This window comes from Papilio polytes, unplaced genomic scaffold (assembly GCF_000836215.1).
Source record: "Papilio polytes unplaced genomic scaffold, Ppol_1.0 DF824270.1, whole genome shotgun sequence".
NCBI classification, from domain to species: Eukaryota; Metazoa; Arthropoda; class Insecta; order Lepidoptera; family Papilionidae; genus Papilio; species Papilio polytes.
Genome location: NW_013524934.1, coordinates 1520815 through 1542254, shown reverse-complemented (window position 1 = coordinate 1542254; position 21440 = coordinate 1520815). Strand labels below are relative to the sequence as shown.

General features: G+C 33.4%; 4 protein-coding genes across 4 annotated transcripts; 1 reads left to right on the top strand and 3 right to left on the bottom strand.

Moving 5' to 3' along the window:
* Positions 1 to 183: 183 nt before the first annotated feature.
* Positions 184 to 2123, top strand: LOC106105398 (alpha-ketoglutarate-dependent dioxygenase alkB homolog 4). Its single transcript, XM_013285696.1, has 2 exons — positions 184 to 1079; positions 1816 to 2123. The coding sequence occupies exons 1-2, from the start codon at positions 328 to 330 to the stop codon at positions 2042 to 2044; spliced, it is 981 nt and encodes a 326-aa protein (XP_013141150.1). The 5' UTR covers positions 184 to 327; the 3' UTR covers positions 2045 to 2123.
* Positions 2124 to 2275: 152 nt separating this feature from the next.
* LOC106105408 (tetraspanin-15-like) lies at positions 2276 to 6878 on the bottom strand. The gene is made up of 5 exons (XM_013285706.1): positions 6583 to 6878; positions 4546 to 4746; positions 3650 to 3811; positions 2890 to 3147; positions 2276 to 2641 (listed from the first exon to the last, which is right to left on the bottom strand). Exons 1-5 carry the CDS (start codon positions 6700 to 6702, stop codon positions 2471 to 2473), a joined length of 912 nt encoding a protein of 303 aa, XP_013141160.1. The 5' UTR covers positions 6703 to 6878; the 3' UTR covers positions 2276 to 2470.
* Positions 6879 to 9524: 2646 nt separating this feature from the next.
* Positions 9525 to 15023, bottom strand: LOC106105272 (CD63 antigen-like). The gene is made up of 5 exons (XM_013285571.1): positions 14839 to 15023; positions 11527 to 11715; positions 10919 to 11089; positions 9968 to 10225; positions 9525 to 9724 (listed from the first exon to the last, which is right to left on the bottom strand). The coding sequence occupies exons 1-5, from the start codon at positions 14908 to 14910 to the stop codon at positions 9542 to 9544; spliced, it is 873 nt and encodes a 290-aa protein (XP_013141025.1). The 5' UTR covers positions 14911 to 15023; the 3' UTR covers positions 9525 to 9541.
* Positions 15024 to 16074: 1051 nt separating this feature from the next.
* On the bottom strand, positions 16075 to 21278 carry LOC106105283 (tetraspanin-4-like). The gene is made up of 6 exons (XM_013285580.1): positions 21172 to 21278; positions 20427 to 20725; positions 20157 to 20345; positions 18246 to 18422; positions 17584 to 17814; positions 16075 to 17039 (listed from the first exon to the last, which is right to left on the bottom strand). The coding sequence occupies exons 2-6, from the start codon at positions 20487 to 20489 to the stop codon at positions 16974 to 16976; spliced, it is 726 nt and encodes a 241-aa protein (XP_013141034.1). The 5' UTR covers positions 20490 to 20725; positions 21172 to 21278; the 3' UTR covers positions 16075 to 16973.
* Positions 21279 to 21440: the final 162 nt, after the last annotated feature.

Genomic DNA, 21440 nt, shown 5'->3' with positions numbered 1-21440 from the left:
AGAAATAGGTAAGTTTGTTTCATACATTTGGTATTTCAAATAAAGTTCTTTAAAAAATAAAAAGTCGTTTTTTTTACAAAGCTTCCGTGAATTTCTGAAATTGGTAGATTATTTTTAAGGATTATGTGGTCACCCAAGAATCAAAGACAAGTGACAGTTGCACTTTGGTTGCGCTGGACGGCTGACAGTGACATTGTCATGTAGATGACCAGACATCGAATCGATCGAAGTTAAAAAAGTAACAAAAAAATCACTTTTGACGAAAAGTGTGCTTTGTATTGATTAAGTTTTACTAATTTTTTCTAATATTTTGCTTTATTTGATAAAATGAAGCCACGTCCTTGCGGCTGCAAAGGATGCCGGACTTGCTTAATATGTGAGAAGCTGTACGGTGAGGAAAATCTTAAGTTATCATTAAAACTTGACAAAAGCAAAGGTTATGTATATTGTCCTTTTTGCGATAAAGCTTGGCCCGGTTGGGAGATAGATGAATACAAACAACACCCTCATCATTCCGGCGTACCTATAAATTATCCTGGTATATACATAAAGCCGGATTTCATAACAGAATCTGAGGAAGAAGAACTAATAAAACGTATCGATGAAGTGCCTTGGGATATATCGCAAAGTGGGAGACGTAAGCAAAACTATGGACCAAAAACAAATTTTAAGAAAAAGAAAATTGTCCCTGGTAACTTTGACGGTTTTCCGGAGTTTTCAAAATTTTTACAAGACAGGTTTCAATCGATTGATTTGTTACGAGATTATCAAGTTATTGAACAATGTTCGTTGGAATATGACCCGGATAAAGGTGCATCTATAGACCCGCATATTGATGACTGTTGGATATGGGGCGAGAGAATAGTAACTGTTAACTGTTTGTCAGATTCAGTTCTTACAATGACAATTTTTAAAGGAGATACTAAGAAATACAATTTGTATTGTGCTGACGAGTATTATCCAGTTGTGCAGCCAGATGGAAGTGTTGATTTAGAATTTACCAACAAAGACAAGACAATGTTAGAAATGTGTAAACCAAATGAAGACATAGATGCTATTATTAGAATTCCATTAATAAGGTAAGTGAATACTTATCCTGTTTTTATAATTGGAATATAAGCAGATATTTGTTACTTTACTAAATCAACCACAGAATTGGAATTACACTTAACTATTACACTTTTCATGCTAATATTGGTATATCTATAAATAAAAAGAACCTGTTTTGGTTCTTAAATTAGGTGTGCAAAGATAACAAAATGTACTTACTAAGATTTACTTTTAAAAGTGTTATTCTAACTTAGTAAATTTAAACTAAGCAATAAGGTTGAATTTTAATTCTGATTAATGATTTAAAAAACTTAATAAAACATTGAAATTATACAATAAAGTAATGTCATTTACTGAAGTTGCACAATGTTTTATAATTGCCCGGTATGACTCATTTTACTCTTCTGTTTTACTACTATTTGAACAAGAAATTGTTCAGTAATTTTTATCCTATCTTTCTTCTCATATTTTAAACGCAAATTTTAGATGGATGGATGTTTGTTAGGGTTTGTATCTTGTTGTTTGATCTTTGGATGAAATTTGGCATAGATGTAGAGATTCTAGAACATACAGGCTACTTGCCTTTTTTAATACCATGCGGACAAAGTCGCAGGCGAATGCTCGTATTTAATAAATTTACCATTGCAGTAAAAAATTACATTTTAAACACAAAGAACTCTTTCTTTCTTTCTCATTCAATGGGACTGACTGGTAATGAATATCAGACTAATAAATATAATCAATCAATTTCATTCCTACTTACAGAAGATCCATAATAGTGATGTATGGTGAATCAAGATATCACTGGGAGCATTGCATTTTACGAGAAGATATTACATCTAGACGAGTGTGCATAGCTTATAGGGAATTTACACCACCTTATCTCAGAAACGGAACCCATAGCGCAATAGGAAATGAAATAACAACAAGAGCTAAGAAATTTTGGGATCACAAAAGTAAACACAAAAAGGAAGATGAAATAACTAATACGTAAATTTGGTTAATTCTAATTTATTAAACCCAAAGATGTAAATGTTAGTAAATGTGTGATTATTAAAAAAATACATTTCATTTGTCCATAATTTGGTTTTATTAACAATATTACTAAAACTTAAAAAAACAATTATAAAATAAGTAGATTAGAATGATAAAGTATAAGTGAAAAATTACAATACGAAAATGTTTTTATAAGACATGATAAGTAATCAGGATTACCTTATCAAAACATTTAAGGCATACTTAGTAATAGTCTATTTTTAGTGAATAATGAAATTAAATTTTGTCACAGCTAAAACATTACAAAAAAATATTTATAATGTGTTTACCATATTAAAACATTTGCAATCTGCAATTTAAAATTTGTGCATTTGAAATACTAGGAAATGGCAACACTATCAATGTACAATAAAATATGGCAACCCTAAGCAGTGCTAGAATCAGGCTTGGCTATGTACACAGAATCTTCCTTGTTCTCGCTGGCTTGCCTGGCGAGGATCATTTGTTCCTTCATCATCCACGTGATGAGGGCTTTCTCACTTTTCATCTTACGAATGCAACGCGCCAGTAGCAACGCAAATATTATACCTAACAGCTGGAACGGAAAAAATAAGGTTTTGAATGAGTTATTTGTTTTTTAAATTTAAAAACAGATGGCGCTATCAACTTGACCATTTATCGTCTGTCAATGCGTGGTAAAATATTATAGAGTAAGTGATAATCGCAAATCCTACTAAACGAAAGGAGACCTTTTCGACGACTTAGAACTTGGAGTATGCATCAGCCAACTTTTTTTCAACACTTGATAAAAATATACAGAATTTCAACATAGTAACAAATTACCTGCGTAAACATAACAGAAACACCAAGAACTCCTAGGACACTCGAGTTCTGTAGCAGCATATCAGCTAGAGCATCTTTACAGCTGGTGATTCGCAGCCGAGTGCAGTAGATCTCTGAGGCTGATACACAACAGGAACGTGGAAGGACCACCGTTATCTGGTCACCGTCGATCACATTCGACACCACGACCGTAGAATGATTGCTTGTAAATTCCATACCGATGTAGTCCAAGTAGGAGTTACTGCCGCAACAATTCAGCTAAAATAAAAGGTTTCCATCTTTGAAATATTAGTAAAAAAAATGTTCTCTTTGAAAAACCATAGACGATAGTGTTTTAACATAATGCGCGGTTGACACTAGGCCAGTACAGTTGGTCGGTAGCGCGTAACAACTAGCCTGTCAATCAAATGTCACAGTATGGACCTGGACTGGCCGTTGAAACTGGCCAACTGTACCTGCAAAGTGTAAACTGAACATAAGAGTGACGGCATTCGTGTTTCACGATACAGTTTCAAGTAAAGAAGCACTAAATACAAATAAAATCAATAGATTAAACATCAAGGTTGTTTCTTCGATATCGGTAATAGTAGATAGAAATAAATCAATAATTTTGTTCTCTGGCTTCATTAGAATGTCGAAAAGTTCATCGAATATTTCTTGTTGCTAGTGACTAAATCTTAGTGTACATGTCCAACGGTGTCAGGACTTATGACCTTACCCACTGCTCCTTTAATTAATATACTGCTAATAATAAACTTACCGAAACTTGTAAGCCATCAATTTCAGCCTCTATTTCTGGATCGTATGCGTACTCTCTCACTGGCACGCTTATGTAGCTCATGATCATTTCAGGGCCCATCGTGAACGTTAGAATGACCAGCACTAACTTTACAATCAAGATTAACGTCAAAAAGAAGGCATACTGAAAGAGAATTAACAAAAATTGAGGTTAAAAAATACATATCATACAATTCTAATCCGTAACTTGAGAGGTAAGTAGAGAATAGTGATTTACAATTGAATCGCAAAATTCTATCGCTCTTTGATATATCTACCATGTATGAATCGATATTCAGCAATCAATCGATATGCAGCAATCGATATTGCTTGATTTCAAGATGTATTGTTGTCTAGATGTTACTTTTTTATACTAATACTATAAAGGGGAAAGATTTGTACTTTTGGATTTTTGTATGTATTGAAATAACTTAAATTCTACTGGACCGATTTCAAAAATTCTTGCGCCATTAAAAAGTTATCACTGAGTAACATGTTTTTGCTACTTTTTTTTATATTTCACACTTGCAAAGTCGCCAACAACAACTAGTAAGTAAACTTTAGCTAAATTACGTTTTTAGAACTAGCAAAGAGAGAGATATGTCTTGTAATGTGGTCGTAACTGGAATTCCTAATTGACTTATTTTTGCTGTTTAATCTTAATTACTAATATTGTAAATGCGCATATTTAGGTGAATGGATGTTTGTCAGATTTTGTAGCCTAAACTGCAACGGACCTTGGTGAAATTTGGCATAGGAGTAGAGGATACTCTGAAAAAATACAACGGCTACTTACTTTTGCTTATTTAACTCCAAGCGTGCAGAGTCGCAGGTAAAAGGTAGTTTGGAATAAATTTAAATTACTTTATAACATCTTACCAAGTTAACCATGCACGTGCTCTGCTTGAAACTACCGAAGAAACCGAAGAGTGTGACAACGAATAGCGCCAGGCCCAGAAGAGCGACAAGGATGGATGGTGTAAGGAATCTGCCGCTCTTTGCGCTTTCGAGGAAGAACGAGAAGTTGTGATAGTGCGTGTACACCGATATCCCAAGGATGATCATGAGACCAGAAATTAACTGAAAAAAATACAAACAATTACTAACCTAAAACCGTCCCAGAATAACTGCGTTAAACACCATAGTGATAATTACACTTCTTCTTGGTATTTCTACAAATATTCATCACCAGCTCACTATACTTGCCCACTGAGGGGCTCGGAGCTTACCCGAATAAAGGGTAACTAGGGCGTAGTCAATGCCATGTACCAATGTTATTTTCGATTTTTCTAAATAAGATTATAACCAATTTAAATAAAGCTTAATAGCAAACATCGGTATAGAATTAGTAAATAGATTTCGGTTCATAGAATATACACGATTACGGCGTATCTAGTTTCGTAAAAGTCAAATTATTTTATGACATTCCGCGTAAATGATATACGAAAAAGTAAATTATAATGTTTTTGAAATAATGAACAATGTCGCTAGCAATTGTTTCTTTAATAATTATCCCTAACGAAGTCTTTATCAGTGTTAATTGAATTTTACACCATTCATTGAGGTCAATTTGAGGTCAGCTGATCTTTAGAAACGGGAATAGAGTTTACTGGTCTATTTTATGACCTACTGATTGCAACTCATATTAAATAACTAGATCAATGTGTTCTTATTCCTCTTGTCTTGTATTACCTACAGAGTTTAGATTACTACTACCAAAAAACCTTTACAAAAACATATACTTATCTCTCTTTTTCCATAGATAATGAGAGAGATGACCATACTGTTTTCTACATGTGCTTTATAGCTATTACAAATAAATGCCTTCTAATTGTAACTTCAATCAGGTAGGGCGCACAAGGATAGATGCATAAAATCGATTCAAGATGGCCGCCACAGATAAATAACACTGCGGATTGCATAATTGTTTGCATTTAGTGTAAATAAAGTAACGATTATACTATAGGAAATAAATACGAAATATATACGAAATAAAATAACGATTTGATAATAAAAAATAAGTAGACTTCATGAAGTCTAGAAGTTGAGACCCTATCACTTCCACCATCAAGACTATCACTGCTCTATTAGGAAGACTCATAGGTGAGGAATAGAATCTATTATCGGTTAATAGTCGTAAATTATGCAAGTCGTGTATAATTGTACAGTCGTGTAGCGGTAACTGCAAATTGACAGTCAGAACAGCAATGACATTAGTTACTGGTATAAAGTAACATCATTTATTTCTATTGTAATTAAATTATTTTTTAATTTTGTCCTCCACAAAGGTGGATGGACTTAGTGCGCACGAGAAGTCGTTGGATGCGTACAGAGGAACGCATTACACGGAAGACCTATGTAGTAGTTGGCAGATGAAGACTGATATTGACTCATCTTCCCTACCTTATCCTCCTACCGTTAGGTGGGGGACTGGGTTTTAATAAGCTTGCAACCCACAACAGTAAAATATAACGATAGTCAAATATAGTTTATTAATGTGTTCTTTTATCAAAGAAATAGCGTTTTTTTCTGTTTCTTTGAGACAAAAATAATAATTTTATACAAATTGCTGTTTCGCGAATTTCTGAGCTACAAAACAATGGCATAGTAAATATTGTGTTAACGTTTCATAGTGCAAACACTAGTTTAAATTTGAATAATGAAATAATAAAAATTAGTTTGTACAGGTTGATATTTTTTGATTGTCATTTTTAAAAGTGTCTATTGTAGTAAATACGTGTTTTCTTAGAAGTTTTTTAACAATAAGTATAAACGTAAACATTTACGCCTGCAATGTTACTGTTTACGAAAAATATGTTTGATTAATTTTAATAATCGAAACATTACAGTTGCTAGGAAACGATAGTGTAACTATAAAAATGCTTACGCAATTTTATAAAATATCAATGTACTTACAATAAACATGGTGGTGATAGTAAGCAATAGAAACCTTATAGATTTCATATTGTATTCCGACTCCGTTTTATTGAATTTCATTTTTCGATTGTTTTCACTACCGTCCGTCATCTTGTCCATTGTTCATTCGTGTGTTGAATTATTTCGTCTTCAATTTTATCAATCTGATAATTTCGATGGCGGCCGATAATGGCGCGTTTTCCTTTTATCGTGTTAATGCGTTTTCCAACTACGTCAGTGTAGCACGAAGTATGAAACAAACACCCGATAAGCGTGCACAGACGCGACTAAACACCTGTGTGTCCGCGAGCTGCTATACTCGCTAGATAATTAATCTTTGAAATTAACGAGGCCATATACAACCTTATTGTAAACATTTCCCATTAAAAAGATAGGATATGCTTTTAATTCAATTGCTTACTTATTATGCGAATAGTTATTCTCAATATTTTTATTATTTTTGTGGACGTTACTCCAGAAGTTCTATTAAATTTTCCTTTGCTATTAATTTCTTTTAACTAAATTAATTACAATGGATGAAAACATGTTAATACATTTGCATCCGTAAATGCAAGCTATTTGCACTACATACATATAATAAACTACACGTAATATAAACATAGGAAGTAAAACAATATTACTATTGTTCAAATAGATGAAGTCTAGAGACTGCAAATTCCTTGCAACAAAGCAACCTCTTCTGTCCCCGATAGTCGGTAGATAGACGATATAAACAGTGGCAAGTTGTTCTGTAAAGAAATAACAGCGAAAACTACAAGAAATCCATTAAATCGTCAAGGACTCTATCCAAAAATTTTACACGCCAGTCTGGTAGTACTTAATAGACAAACTGTTGGTAATGTAATTCCAAGAACTAAAACACCAAATCGAATTACGCTTAAATATGGTGATGAAATTAAATTAATTAATTATTTAAAATTTAAGTCTTAATATCACAAATAGCTTGCCATTGGTCGATAAAGCATACACATGCAATCTTTGAAGCTATTAACAACACGGCGATAATCCTTATTGATAAGACGCGGAAAGAAACACCAAGAGAACAAAAAATATGTGTCATTAATTGTTGTGACGCGAAGTGTTTTTGCCTGAGGTGTGATATACCTTAGCCATGAAGGTCATAAATGAAGGTCATCAAATGTTTCTTTTCCCAGACAAATGAAACAAAAACAAAATAGTATAGATGAATAGGTTATATAAAACTAGTTTTCGCCAGCGACGTCGTCCGCGTGGAATTTTAAAAGAAAATTGAGTGGCCTACGTGTTCTTCAAGACTATCCTCTATGTCTATGTTAAATTTAATCGAAATTCGTTAAGCCGTTTAGGCTACAAACTCTAACAAACATCCATCCATCCATCTAAACTTTCGCATTTATAATATTAGTATAATTTGTACGCTACTATTCTTGACAGTAGAAGCAAGAAGTAAAAAATAGTAGGGGCAGTGATGAACTAAGTTAGTACTCTACTGTTTATTGTCTTGAACACCTACGAAAACATTCTTATCTCTGTTTTTCCCAAAAGAAATGATAGAAACGACAAGATTATAATAATGCGAGTAAAACGGATTTTCACGGTTATAATTCTTATTCACTTGTCATAAGATGTAAAATGCCAATTAGCATACCAAAGACAACGTGACGGCGACGGCTCATTAGCATGGATGTATTGTGTTATAGTTAACATCAACGGCTCAGAATGTTCCATGATATCTAGGACATATTGATATCGCTTATCAGTTACGTCCTTATCACACTTCGACCGCAGGTAAATGTACAAAGCCATTAATACTGTAATACAAAGATGTACTTGTATATCTATACTGATATTATAAAGAGGAAAGATTTGTATTTTTGTATGTTTTGCAATAACTCAAAAACTACTGAGCCGATATTAAAAAAATTTTACGGGTAGAAAGGCAATTTATGTGCAAGTAACATTGGCTATATTATTTTTTAATTTCACCTTTCGGATAAAAAAGAATTATCAAAATCGGTCCACTAGCGGCGGAGTTATTCCGTAACACACATAAAAAAAACATACAGACGAATTGAGTACCTCCTTCTTTTGGGAAGTCGGTCAAAAACTGATATAATCAAAATTCTTCATTCTTATTATGAACCTTTTGTCATTTACTAGAATAGCAATTTCTAGAAAATAGCATGGTTAATGTTTTGTGGTATACATCTACAGGATATTTTAATTCATTTACAAACTGTCTTTATGTCTGTACAATGTTGGCAAGTAATAAACATGGATTTTATCCGCTGAAACTCTTGTACACGACTCATCACTGAGTAGGGAGATGACCACTGTTAAACCAGTGTTAGAGTATTAGTAAATACATCAAATAACATCAGGTGATTGAAATTTTTTCAAACAATTTCTATATTAGTTATCCTCTGTTATCATTGTTGTACCAATTTTACACAAATGTGAATTATGAGAAAAAAAATTCATTAATTTAAAGCTAAAGAAAATCTGATTAAAACCAGGATTTATTAAAAACCTTATAATAAAAAAAAAAACTAGTGTCTCGTTTATTAACGAAAACGTTTATTGTAATAAAATGCTTCATATTTTATAATATTAAATATATTACATTATTTATATAAGAGGTGTTACGTATTAATACTTAATTTTTTAAGCTAATGTAAACATTAACTTTGAAGGTGTAACATAATTAAAATGAATGCATTTGTTGTTAAAAAAATTAAATTAAGACGTTCTACTAAAATACTCATTCGTCTCCTTCATAAATATAGATGTTGTTTACTTATAACTAAGTTTATTTCATATTTCTCACTTAAAAAGTTGTTAATTGCACAATTTCTTTCTATAAATACCGAGTAAAAATTGCTGATACTGACTAAAGCGACTGACAGATGTAGATCATATTTAATCTATGATGATTTTTTTTGCACAGACTAAAAACTTTTTAAGCTGTGGTTTGTCCGTGGAAAGGAACGTAAACAACTGGTGCCGCCTTCTCATTGTCGGGGTTGAGCGAGGTGTAAGCATTGATCATTCGCTCTTGAATCTCCCAACGTCTGCGTTCTCGCTCAGTTTTCGCTTTTCGGATGGAACTGGCCAGCGAGAATGAGAAAACGATGCCTATGATCTGAAAAAAGAAAAATGTAAATAATCATTTTTACAACAATTTCTCTAATCAGTTTCTTTTTTATATTGATCTTTTTATTGACTTAAAATATTTAAAAAACGTCGTTCTCTTTTCAACTAAATCTTTCAGTAATCGAGATAGAGTTCCATGGCATTGAAATATGAAAACCTGACAAGTTTGCTGCCGCCTTTTTTGTACGGTAGGATGATAAATATGGTGTTATTTTTAAAATAAGTGTGATACCTGGATAAAAGCTATAGTCATAGCTCCTGCACCCAACAGTCCTGCGCTCTGGTAGACCAGATAAATAACCCTGGGTAGGCAACCATTCGCGTACAGTTTAGTGCACTCGGCAATCTCCAAACCCTCGATTTCTGTATACCGGGACTGAGCGCAGCAGGAGTTGGGCACGGTGATGTTGGCGACTGAGATCCCGGTGATTCCCGCAGGCGTGTCCACCTCGCCCCAGTCGAGGTAGCTGTCCACACCACAACAATTCAACTGGAAAATAATAAAATAAGATTTTAAAATTTTTGCAAATGATTCGGACACGAAAAGAAACACAAATATTGTTTGGTTAAACTACGGACCTTCAAAACACAAAACAAAGAAGTAAAAAATGCGCCATCAGACGGTGCATAATTTGAATAAAAATATGTGAAAATATGTATTTTAATCAAAACATTACATAAATACTGAATTCTTTGAATATAAACTGTGTATTTAAATTTAAAAAAGTGCTACCATCGTTCTGCCAGACGAATATTCAATATGAAACAATTTCATAATTTGCGTCACAAAGAAGTATTTATAAAGAATCATATCAAAACACCTTATCTTCAATGTTTTTGTAGAGATTGTTCAGATAACGATGAAAAGCAAAATCCTAAACATACTAAGGATAACTTTTCATTCCCTAAGAGCCCGCGCACTCCTTTGACTGAACTATCGCACATCTGTTTAGTCTCGTTGCGATTCCTATGACGTACATAACTCGATTTTTAGTTGAGCAAATAAATAGTTGAATTGGCTGCGAAACAATCGCACAATAGTTGTGCGATAGTTCATCAAAAGTGTGCGCCCGTTCTTATATTTTCCAACATTATGTCACCTTTAAAGTTATGATGACATAATGATAAAACAGTATGTATCAACTCCTGTATTCTTAGATCGGTAATTCGATAGTATACTTACTCTGCTCTGGACGAAGTCGTACGCGGCCTCGATCTCCGGCTTCTCGTAGTAATAGGGCAGGGTCGTCCTGAGGTTGTCGTCGAGCATCTCTGACACCTGAGATCTCATTGCGTACGCGGTAATCGCTGCTGCCACTTCCAGCACCAGTACCACGCTCAGGATCACTGCGAACTGGAACGTAAAGCGAATTAATTAACATACTAGCTTATACCCGACTTCATCCGCGTGTAAGAAAATACAAAAGTAAGTAGCCTATGTGTTCTTCCAGACTATCTTTTATATCTATGCCAAATTTCATCAAGATCCATTCAGCCGTTTAGGGTACAAACTCTAACAAATATCCATCCATCCATCTAAACTTTCGCATTTATAATATTAGTATTAGTAAGATTAACATGAAAATGTTTTGTAATTGGTTGAGTAAATTTGCTACACAATGATTAGTGGTTACTTTGGCAATGTATGTTTATTTTGCTGATACTGATGTAAGGTTTCAATCTATCTATACGAAGAGAGCTGCCAGTAAGCATTCACACTGTGCCAGTTGGCAGTACCATAGAGCGTTACTGACCAACTGTACTGTCTTACTTTGAACCAATAGTACTTACAATATTAACCAAGCAGGTGCTCTCCTTCAGCGCACCAATGCATCCGAACAGGGAGACAAAGAGCATAATAACTCCAATAACAATGATGAAGGTGGCTGGAGAGAAGAGCTGGTCATCCAAGAAGTAGGAAACATCGTGGTAGATAGCGTATATCGTTGTACCCACTGAGATGATCAATGCTGATGTCAGCTGCAAGAAAACAATAACATCAATTAGAAAACACGTCTCATCTTACTTGATGAATTTGGTTTAGTCCAACCAGTTTCGGACCAGTCAGTCCATTATCAGGGTGAGTGATTCAAACAGTTTTATAAGAATCAAATGGTAATGAACCATTATAATTAGGTTAATTAACCTATCGTTTGATAAGCTAATGTTAAGTGTTATTTAATTTACAATTAATTTATTTTCCGCTTAGCTTGCTACGTTATTCATTTCTTACTAGCGTTCGCCCGCGATTTCGTCCGCGTGGAATTAAAAAAACAACAGCATGTTGTCTATGTATACTTCCAGACTATCCGCTACATCTATGCTATATTTCATCGAGATCCGTTCAGTAGTTTAGACTACAAACATCTATCCATCTATATAAACTTTTGCATTTATAATATTAGTCAGATTATTAAGAAGTTAGATATTACTACACTAAAAATCATAAAGTTAGTTACATGCATTTTGTTTTTAAAGACGACAAATACGATAGTATAAAATGACTCAGCGATAATTTGATATCACTTACCGAAATGTTTCTCATATTACAGTTACAAAGAGGCATTTTATAGGTGTTCTCGCTAATGAACAAGTGCAGTAAATGAGTGGTTTTTGTTATTACATAACAAAAGATTTCTTGTTAAACTAGAAATATTTGCATGTCAAAATTTGTTATGGCGATAAATAATTCACTGGATTTCGTGACGAAGCGAATGTACAAATATGTTTTGAATATATTTTCGTCAGTGAGAACCTACGCTTATATTTGTGAATCTCCTACAAGTTGGGTCAGACAGTCTATACCTTTTTTATCGGGGAGAAATCTTCAAAAAGATACCCTTCCTTCTGGGGGGAAGACTGGGTTATGTGAGGTTTGTACCCACTAAAACCCCCCTCGGTGGCCAGCCTCTAGTGCCATACAAGATTGTTCCAGGATCTCCGTGAAACTCACCAGAACCTTCGGCACTTTACGACACAATACAGGACATCTCCTGATGTTTCACGTTATAGCAACATAGGACTACGCTATGGCACCATCCACCCGGACTATTTTGATACGATTAGGGCCCTCACCCTTATCGCCAATGGTCCCAAGAGTCCCTTACGGTTAAGAGACTAACGGTTTAGACTATCTATACCTAGAAAATCACTCTTTAAGAGGCCAAAAGAGAAAAAATAATGACTTGTCTCGTGGTGAAAAGGTTATCATTGTAGCAATTAATTAACAGGGAGTAATTATTATGTACTTACATCTTATTTAAGTTAACATGAGGGAGCAAGACTGATGACCAAGTTGTTTTGAGTTCTAACTTTTAGGTTATGAATGCTAATTATGCCTAAGTATTGGAATAACGAGGTAGATATTGTAAGCGGTGTGAAAAATCGATAACATAGCCGTTGAAGAATGACCGCGCGACCGCTGTGACCTTGCCGACTCAAGGTCAGATGCTACCTGGTTAAACATTAGTTGGATGGAATTACAACCAGGTAATATAAGTACTTAGTTTACCGTCGTCTTTTTCCTTTAGTTGTTTAGTGAAACATTTTCCAGATAAGTACTGCACCAACGAAATAATGTAGACGTGTAAATTGTGCTCCATAATATAGTTCTGTGATTTTTATTTACAAAACTTCTTAAAGAAACATCAAACATATCTATCCATACTCATATTATAAAGTAGAAAGATTTTTATTTTTGTATGTATTGAAATGACTCAAAAACTTCTTTCACCAATAAGAAGCTACGTAACACTGACTACCGCGGGCTACGTTTATTACTATTTTTTTAATTCCACGGGACGAAGTCACAAGCAATAGCTAGTTGTATTGTATTTTTATATATTACGCATACTGTTCTGGAGCCTAAAATTCAATAACTTTCGTTTGTAAACTTTTATTGATGTGGCAATTCTGAATACAGCAAGGAACATAATACGTATTGCGATTTCAATATCAATACAGAAATTTTCTATTGTTTATCTAATACTAGCTTTCGCCCGCGACTCCGTCCGCGTGAAATTAATAAATAATATGAAACATAGCCTATGTTACTCACTGACAACGTAGCTTTTTAATGGTGAAAGAATTTTTGAAATTGGCTTAGTAGTTTTTGAGTTATTTCATTACAATCAAATAAACAAAGTTTTCCTCTTTATAATATTAGTATAGACATAAGAAAAAAACTACCCTCCCCCGTCATTTTCTCCCCTAACCTTCCCAAAGGAATGAAGGAGCACGACTAGAATTGAAAAAGTTAAAAGAAAGAATAATCGAAACGTTTCACGCCTTATTTAAGTGGTTTTATTTCTCAAACAATATTGATTAAAGTCGTCTATCTGAGGTAAGTAACTAGAACGACAAATTAAAAACGAATACACACGTCACGTTAAAAACGTCTGAAAGCCATTATCTATAAATTCTGAGTAAACCATTGTGTTTAAAACATGTTTCATGCATTAAAAACACACACAAACGGGAAATTACCCAAGTCAAACCCCAATCAGTAGATAAGATAGTAAATCATAATTGTACAGATAATTTTTTCATATTCTATTATTAAAAAAGTACAAAACTAAATGATATGTCGCGTCTGGTAGAGAAATAATATTTTAAAATTTTACCTACTTTTGGGAAAAGCCAATATAATATTGAACAAAGTTTTTACGTCACCCATACAAGGAAACTTAGTCCATTTTACCACCATCGTATTGTCAGCTATGTTAAGTTACAAATGAGTTTGTAATTTTATTGAAAATTACAAAACTAGTTCATGTTATAAAAACCTTTTCAGACATTACAAGCCTTTACTAATACCGTAACTATGTTCTGAAACTGCCTTAATCTTATACCAAATATATGACGTCAGACAATGAAATCTAAAATGTATAGATTATTACCGTAGTAAATTTCTTTCAAAAATTTGTATTGCAAAATAAGATATGATTCTTACGATATTATGACTTTTAGGAGACAATAATACGTTCATAAAATAGCTATCTACATCGACACAATAAAAATCATTGCACAGATATCAGACAGTATCTTGATAAGAATATGACGCATACGATCGAAAAAAACAAATAAAAAACCAAAAAAACTCACCACAAATATCGCCGTAACACATAGGAGCATATATTTAATGCACCTCATTCCCACTTCAAGGTTATTCGCCATATTTACACTGTATTACACTGTACTTCGTGGCTTGTGAAACAATACTAATGCGTTGAAAAAGTTTTCAGGGCGAAACTCGTTATCAGCAATGATAAGGTATCGCCCGCGCGACACGAAGCCTGACTACACAATGCTATGAAAGACGATTTTTCTTTAGCCAATTAACAAGTACATATAAAGCTAAAGTGGTAATGTAAATATGCGTTTTGCGTACACTTTAGGACTTGCGTTTACGTTCGCGTTTGCGTTCGTTGTGACTATTTTTAGTAAACAGAGATACTTGTGTTACGTATTTTAATCAACAATCAGCTCATGCTACACAGACATATTATGCAATAACAAGGTTTTCCTCTGATAGAATAACAGCGAATCTCGGGATACGACCTTGTATTATTAATTTCTATACTATTCTATAGAATGAATCGCATCGGTCGAATCTGCATAACATCAATACATAATAATTTAGTTTTGTAAAGCATTGATGAGCGTAGTTATTTAACAGAAAAATAACATGTGATTGTCGTAAAAAAGATAAAAAGACGACACCAACAAGAATGTGAGTATAGTTAATATTTAGTTTCTTATTGTCGGAAATTTCATAATGATTTTAAGGCATTAATATTTGCAATTCGTATTTGCCCATTATATAGTTATATTCTTCCAAAAAACATAAAAAATCTTCGCTTTATTGCGGAAAAATATGTAACAAATATTCTTTCCATATTAGGATGCTTCTAGAAAATATCGATGATCGATGAAGCGAAGTAAAGACAGCGATTGAAGCGCCCCCAAGCGAGAAGTTTTATATTTTTAGTTAGACTACATATTGATGCATTTGTTTTAGATTCAGTACACCTTCAAGAAGGGAGCCTAGCATTTCCTTAAAGACCGCCAACGCATCTGTAGTTCCTCTGATGTTGCGAGTATCCATGGGCGTCGTTGACCACCTCTGTGTTCCCGCTAGTTTGCCCCCTTTTATTATAAAAAAAACAAGTACATAGAACAGTCTCGATACTAATATGTGAATCGTGTAAGTATTACCTTCATTTTAGTTAAGCTTCTTTAATCCGCTTTACTATTTAGTAAAAAATAAATAGGATTACTTATGTATCGCTAGGTCACTTTTACTGTTTTAAGAAAGGTTTTAAATGATATTACACACTGTTGAGTTAAATTTTTATTGTTCTTAGATAAAATTAGAGACAAGTCCCTTTGGAATTATCAAGAAACATTGGCACGACATATATGAATACTTTGTTTTATAAAGTAAAGAGTCTAAGATTACCTAATTATATTCTAACCAAGAATATAAAAATTCTGGCTTGAAGAGCGCTTTAATCGACTTTTACATTGCATCACTTTCTAATGTAAATAATTTTTTGCCATATATTGCGTAAGACATGGGGGTTTTTATATTCCTGGTCAGAATTTCAATAAAAATATTACACCGAAACTACTCAAGTTACCTTTGTTTGAAATACTACTTAACTGTAACGAGAAAGTAATTATAAATTGTGTTTATAATCTGTTCAAATCATGAACTTTCGAAATGTCTCCTCGATACTGCCAAAATGTGTCATAATCGGCTGTCAATTGTTATTTTTAGCATTTCTTACATGTTTTTTTTAAATTCCAAAACCATAATAATTAGTAGCGGTGTTGTAGTGGTATATTTACAATATGCAACAACTTAAAACTAATAACCCAGTGTCTAAGAAGTTTCTATAGTTTTAGGTTAAATGCCATTTGCGAAAAAGAAGAAATCAAATTTTAAAATGAGAAATGTCAAACTTTTTTCATTGTCTTTTTTCTGTAAATATTACGCAATACATGTTTCTTTGCTCGATTAAAAGTGATTTTTTTATTATAATATTATAAAATCTTATATCAGAATAGACATTTAGTGGTAATATTTTTTCTGTTTCTCATATTTTTACTAAAATAATATAAATCCAAAAATAAAACAATAAATAACAATCACACTCCTCTCGGATGCGTCTGAATTTACATTTCAATGTTTCCTAAATAATTAATTAAATAATTTTCTATACTTTAAACTATTGTTAATTGAAGGCGTGTTCCTGTCTCGATATCTTGGCCAGCCATACCGCCCCCGCCACCGCCAACGCCTGAAATATCATTATTGACATATTATAATACCATTATGAATGCTAAAGTCTAGATGGATGGATGGATATTTGTTACTAAGCTTCTCCAGAACGGTTCATCTTATCTCGCTGAAATTTTGCATAGTTGAAAGATTTTTATAAAAAATCCAGATTAAAACAATGTAAAGCACTCTTAAGCGATTTTGACAAACACGCAGGAAAAAATTGACATATAATTTATTGGTTTATCGGGCGTTTAAAATCGGGTTTAAACTTCTGCAAAAAAAAAACGAACCAATCAGAAATTAATTTGTTGTTATTTTTCTTGATAATATGTTTTACTTCCTTCTTCTATACTAATCTATATAGTTATATTCTATTATTATTAAAAAGATTTTTTGTATGTATTGGAATAACTCAAAAACTAATCTTTCGACGTTAACAATTCTTTCACCTTTAAAAAGCTACGTTATCAGTGAGTAACAGAGGCTATGTTTTTTAATATTTTTTAATCTCACACGGACGAAGTCGCGAGCAACAGATAATATATGATTTTTAGTCATACCTGTAACAAAACCATGAAGATTCCTGTAATGCCTATCGCTGCGGCGTGAGACTGGACCCAGGAGCCGAAGGCGTCAGTACAGCCCACGTTGTACGCTACTGTGACGTTGCACACGAATGTCTGGATAGTGCCGTACACGTGGTCGCAGCAGCTGACCGGCACGCCCAGTGTCTCCGTCGTGCCGAGGGGCAGAAGCCAGTCGCTGGCGTTGGCTACGCCGCAACATGAGAACTGGAAATGATTGAAGAGTCGAGTTAGCATAGTAAGGACATGCCAAAAATCAATGAGCACATTTAATACGTCGATGATTATATTATTTATTTCCTCTTGTATTTCCAAAGATAGAAATCATGAAAATATGGTTCTAGGAAGGGCTCTTTTTTTGTTTTTTTTTTCAAAGAGAATGAACTTATTCCGTATGAAAGTAAGAGCGGGTGCAACTTTGAATAAACTATCGCACAACTGTTGTGCGATTGTCGAATATTTCGCAACCCATTCAACTGTTTAGTTGTTTAGTTTTAAGTATGTGCATGTTCTTTCAGAGAAAACTTTGTTTTTATATACACATTCTAGCAGCGGAATTGGTTTTAGGTTTTGACTGTTTTTGTACATTTTTAATATGCGAAGTACTTTGTGTTCAAACAATGTAAATGTGTACTCACATCTTCTTGCATTTCATCCCACAGTTTGGTGACCCCGAGGTTTTTGTTGGCGCCGTACAAATCCATTGTGCCCAACAGTGACTGCTGGACTAACGCAACCGTGTTGCCTTTTAGTGCGTAGCCAGCAATGCACGCCGACAGTTGGAATATGAACATCAGGATCATTGAGCCAGCGAACTGGAATACAGGATATCATACAATCTCTATATGAATAAGAAAAGTCAGTCAGTGAAAAATTTAAGTTAAGCATGAGCTTTAGACTATGTATTTTCACGCCATTAAACATAGGGGGTTAATATTTTGGATAAAAACCCTAATGTGTGAAAGAGACCATAAGTTGCTGCCAACATCAAGAAAGCAAAATTGCCATAGTAAGGTAATTGGTATTTTGACATTTGCAATTGATTATTTGACACATGTAAAGTATAAAATAACATTTTCATTAGTTTATGCGGATGAAGTCGCAGGGGAACAGCTAGTATTAGTATGAAGTGAAAGAAATTCGATGGACAATAATAGTAACAGAGAAGTGTATTCTTAAAAATATTTCGTAAATAATAATTAGCAATCGTGTTATATTTTCTTTTAAAAGCTGCAAGTAACTTAGAAAGTTCAATAGCATCAAAACTGTGAATTAGCTACAAAACTGCTAAATACATTATATTAGAATATGCGTAATTTCATCGAAAAATTATTGGCTACGAGCTTCATTTCTTGCCACCTGTACATTTGCTATGCCGTTATCCATCCATTTTATATTCAATTTTTTATTTTTTCCCGAAACATTTATCGTATTTTATGATAAAGTTCATTGAAAAGTAGATAATGTGAAATTTACAAAACAGAAGATATGTTGAATCAAAGTCTTAACTAATTGATATACGAAACATGCTGCATAAATTATAAGTGACTGATAGCGAGCAATCCTTTTGATATATTTTGAAACACGTTCTCAATAAATGTTTTGTATAACTCCATACCTAAGGCCTGTCCCACCAAATTGTAGATTGTCTGATAACAATCCAACGTGTAAAATATGTGATGGACATATAGCATTTTGTTACCTTATCAGTGACGTCATTTTTAAGCTATCTGGGCCTCTATCAGCCAGTGGTGGGACACTCCCTTAGAGTAATGTATTTATTTGATTGAAAAATTATTCGTAAGACAATATAGAGTCGTTTACTCTTAAAAAACAACTCAGTGGAATTTCGATTAATTTGTTTTTTTTTTTTAACGTCAACAACAGGAAAAACGTCTCCATTCTACAAACCTGTTAGGAGTTTTGATCAATATGGGAAATTACGATCGTAAATTATTGTAATAATCAAATTCTATAGAAAAAAAATTATTATATTTCAATAGAAGACATACTGGCAACTACTAATCATTAGAAGAAACAGACCTGCCAAGTCAAATTATTAACAAAATATACAACGATTCTGCCAAAGCATTGTCTGTCTTATTGTCTCGAATCTATTTCTAGGTTTAATAAAGCTGTGTTATATTTAACTACAAAATGCTTCAAATAATCGTAGTTTAAAATGTTTGTTAAGAAAAATAAAAACTGTTGTTAAAGTGTTACGTACATCATATTTCATTTTTGTACAATAAAACAATTTTGTGTGTCATCTACATTTTCAGGTTAATTATGTATCGCTTCATAAAACTTAAGGTATCTTTGACTAATTTTATGGCATATTCACTTGAAATAAAACCCCTTAATTTCTTAGAAACAAAATTGTAAATTAACGATAACCTAAATTTAAATTAACCGCTACAAGCAAGATCTGTGTTGTCATTGAAAGCGCGCTGTCATAATGTCTGATAAAAATAGATTATACAAGTAGCTCCGAAACACAGTTAAATAAATATTACGTCCATCCTTGTGTTTCTTAGGTAATAACTTACCGCCATATTCATGTAATAATTCTCCATATAAGCTCCATAGAATCCGAAAGAGGCGATTATGAATATAATTACTCCCGTCGCAATGCAGAAAGCGGGTAATGAGAAAAATCTCTCCGAAAGGAATTCATGGTAACCATTGTAGGCTGACTGCACTGAACTACCCACAGATAATATAACAATACCCGTTATCTGAAACATAAATCACTTTCAATATCACTTGCATTTCTTTTTCAATTCGAAAATCGAACGCACTGGCACAAAATAACTTACCAAAAAAAGAAAGTTCACTGTCACCAGCGTGTATTTGACAGTTGTGAATATTTTCGACCACATATTGATTTTATTTTCCCGACAACGCAACGATCGCGCGATACGTCCTCGTGACAAGTTGATGTCGTATTGTGTAGTTCGGATATTTTTATCAGTACAGTAATCTTGATAAGGAAAACAAGCGGATTTATCTTGCCCGCCGCTGCCGTTGCCTCGATTGAGTTTTCACAATTACCACCATACTTCTCGTCATATGAGGCCTCTAATATTTACCCTTCGACAATATTAAAAAGATAAATCTAAAAATAACGGCATAATTAATAATAGATTATTGCGACAATTACCAGACGTTAATGTAATTATTATTATAACGACATAATTAATTATATTTCTGGACTAATATTCCGTGAAAATTGTCAATCCTAATTATACTTAGTTTGTCCAAGAAAATTCCCCTCCCTCACCCTCACCATGCGAAAAATAATAGAACTAATTACGAAAGACGATTATAACGCCCCCAGATCAGGAGTTTCATATTCTCGGTTCAGCCATATTTCACCATATATAACCAAAGAAATATAGCATTTTATTAAATAACATTTCACGGATCACTTGAAACAGTTAACTATACGGACTACGAGGTTAGTAATTGGGTACTACACTAAGATATTTGTCTAATTTTTCACAACATTCCTGCAATAATTCCAAATTAAAGTGCAATAATAAAACTAAATTAATCACTTACCAATATTTATTGCAAATTATTTTAAAACTCCAAAAATAATAGCGAAAAATGCAATGATTTAACCACCAAAGGATGGACGTACAACACATCCAGTTGTGTGATAACACACACTTGAAGTTAACAATACAATCTAATTTACATAGCTATCTGCCCAGTTTTTATTACACTAATTAGTTACCACATTTGAAGGCACGATTGCTCACTCATTTAGCGAATGTTCGATGTAAATACGGCCCTGTACTGTAACGCTTGAATGAATATTAAAATAA

Bases quoted from the DNA above. Each gene is read 5' to 3' on its own strand.
- LOC106105398 (XM_013285696.1), top strand. From the start codon at position 328: ATGAAGCCACGTCCTTGCGGCTGCAAAGGATGCCGGACTTGCTTAATA. The intron at 1,080-1,815 runs GTAAGTGAATAC...TCCTACTTACAG, and splicing joins ATTAGAATTCCATTAATAAG to AAGATCCATAATAGTGATGT.
- LOC106105408 (XM_013285706.1), bottom strand. From the start codon at position 6,702: ATGGACAAGATGACGGACGGTAGTGAAAACAATCGAAAAATGAAATTC. The intron at 4,747-6,582 runs GTAAGTACATTG...TATTTTTTTCAG, and splicing joins CTATCACCACCATGTTTATT to TTAATTTCTGGTCTCATGAT. The intron at 3,812-4,545 runs GTAAGATGTTAT...ATTCTCTTTCAG, and splicing joins GCACGTGCATGGTTAACTTG to TATGCCTTCTTTTTGACGTT.
- LOC106105272 (XM_013285571.1), bottom strand. From the start codon at position 14,910: ATGGCGAATAACCTTGAAGTGGGAATGAGGTGCATTAAATATATGCTC. The intron at 11,716-14,838 runs GTGAGTTTTTTT...GTTTTCTTGCAG, and splicing joins GTGTTACGGCGATATTTGTG to CTGACATCAGCATTGATCAT. The intron at 10,226-10,918 runs GTAAGTATACTA...ATTATTTTCCAG, and splicing joins ACGACTTCGTCCAGAGCAGA to TTGAATTGTTGTGGTGTGGA.
- LOC106105283 (XM_013285580.1), bottom strand. From the start codon at position 20,489: ATGTGGTCGAAAATATTCACAACTGTCAAATACACGCTGGTGACAGTG. The intron at 17,815-18,245 runs GTGAGTACACAT...AATCATTTCCAG, and splicing joins GGGATGAAATGCAAGAAGAT to TTCTCATGTTGCGGCGTAGC. The intron at 17,040-17,583 runs GTATGACTAAAA...ATGATATTTCAG, and splicing joins TCTTCATGGTTTTGTTACAG to GCGTTGGCGGTGGCGGGGGC.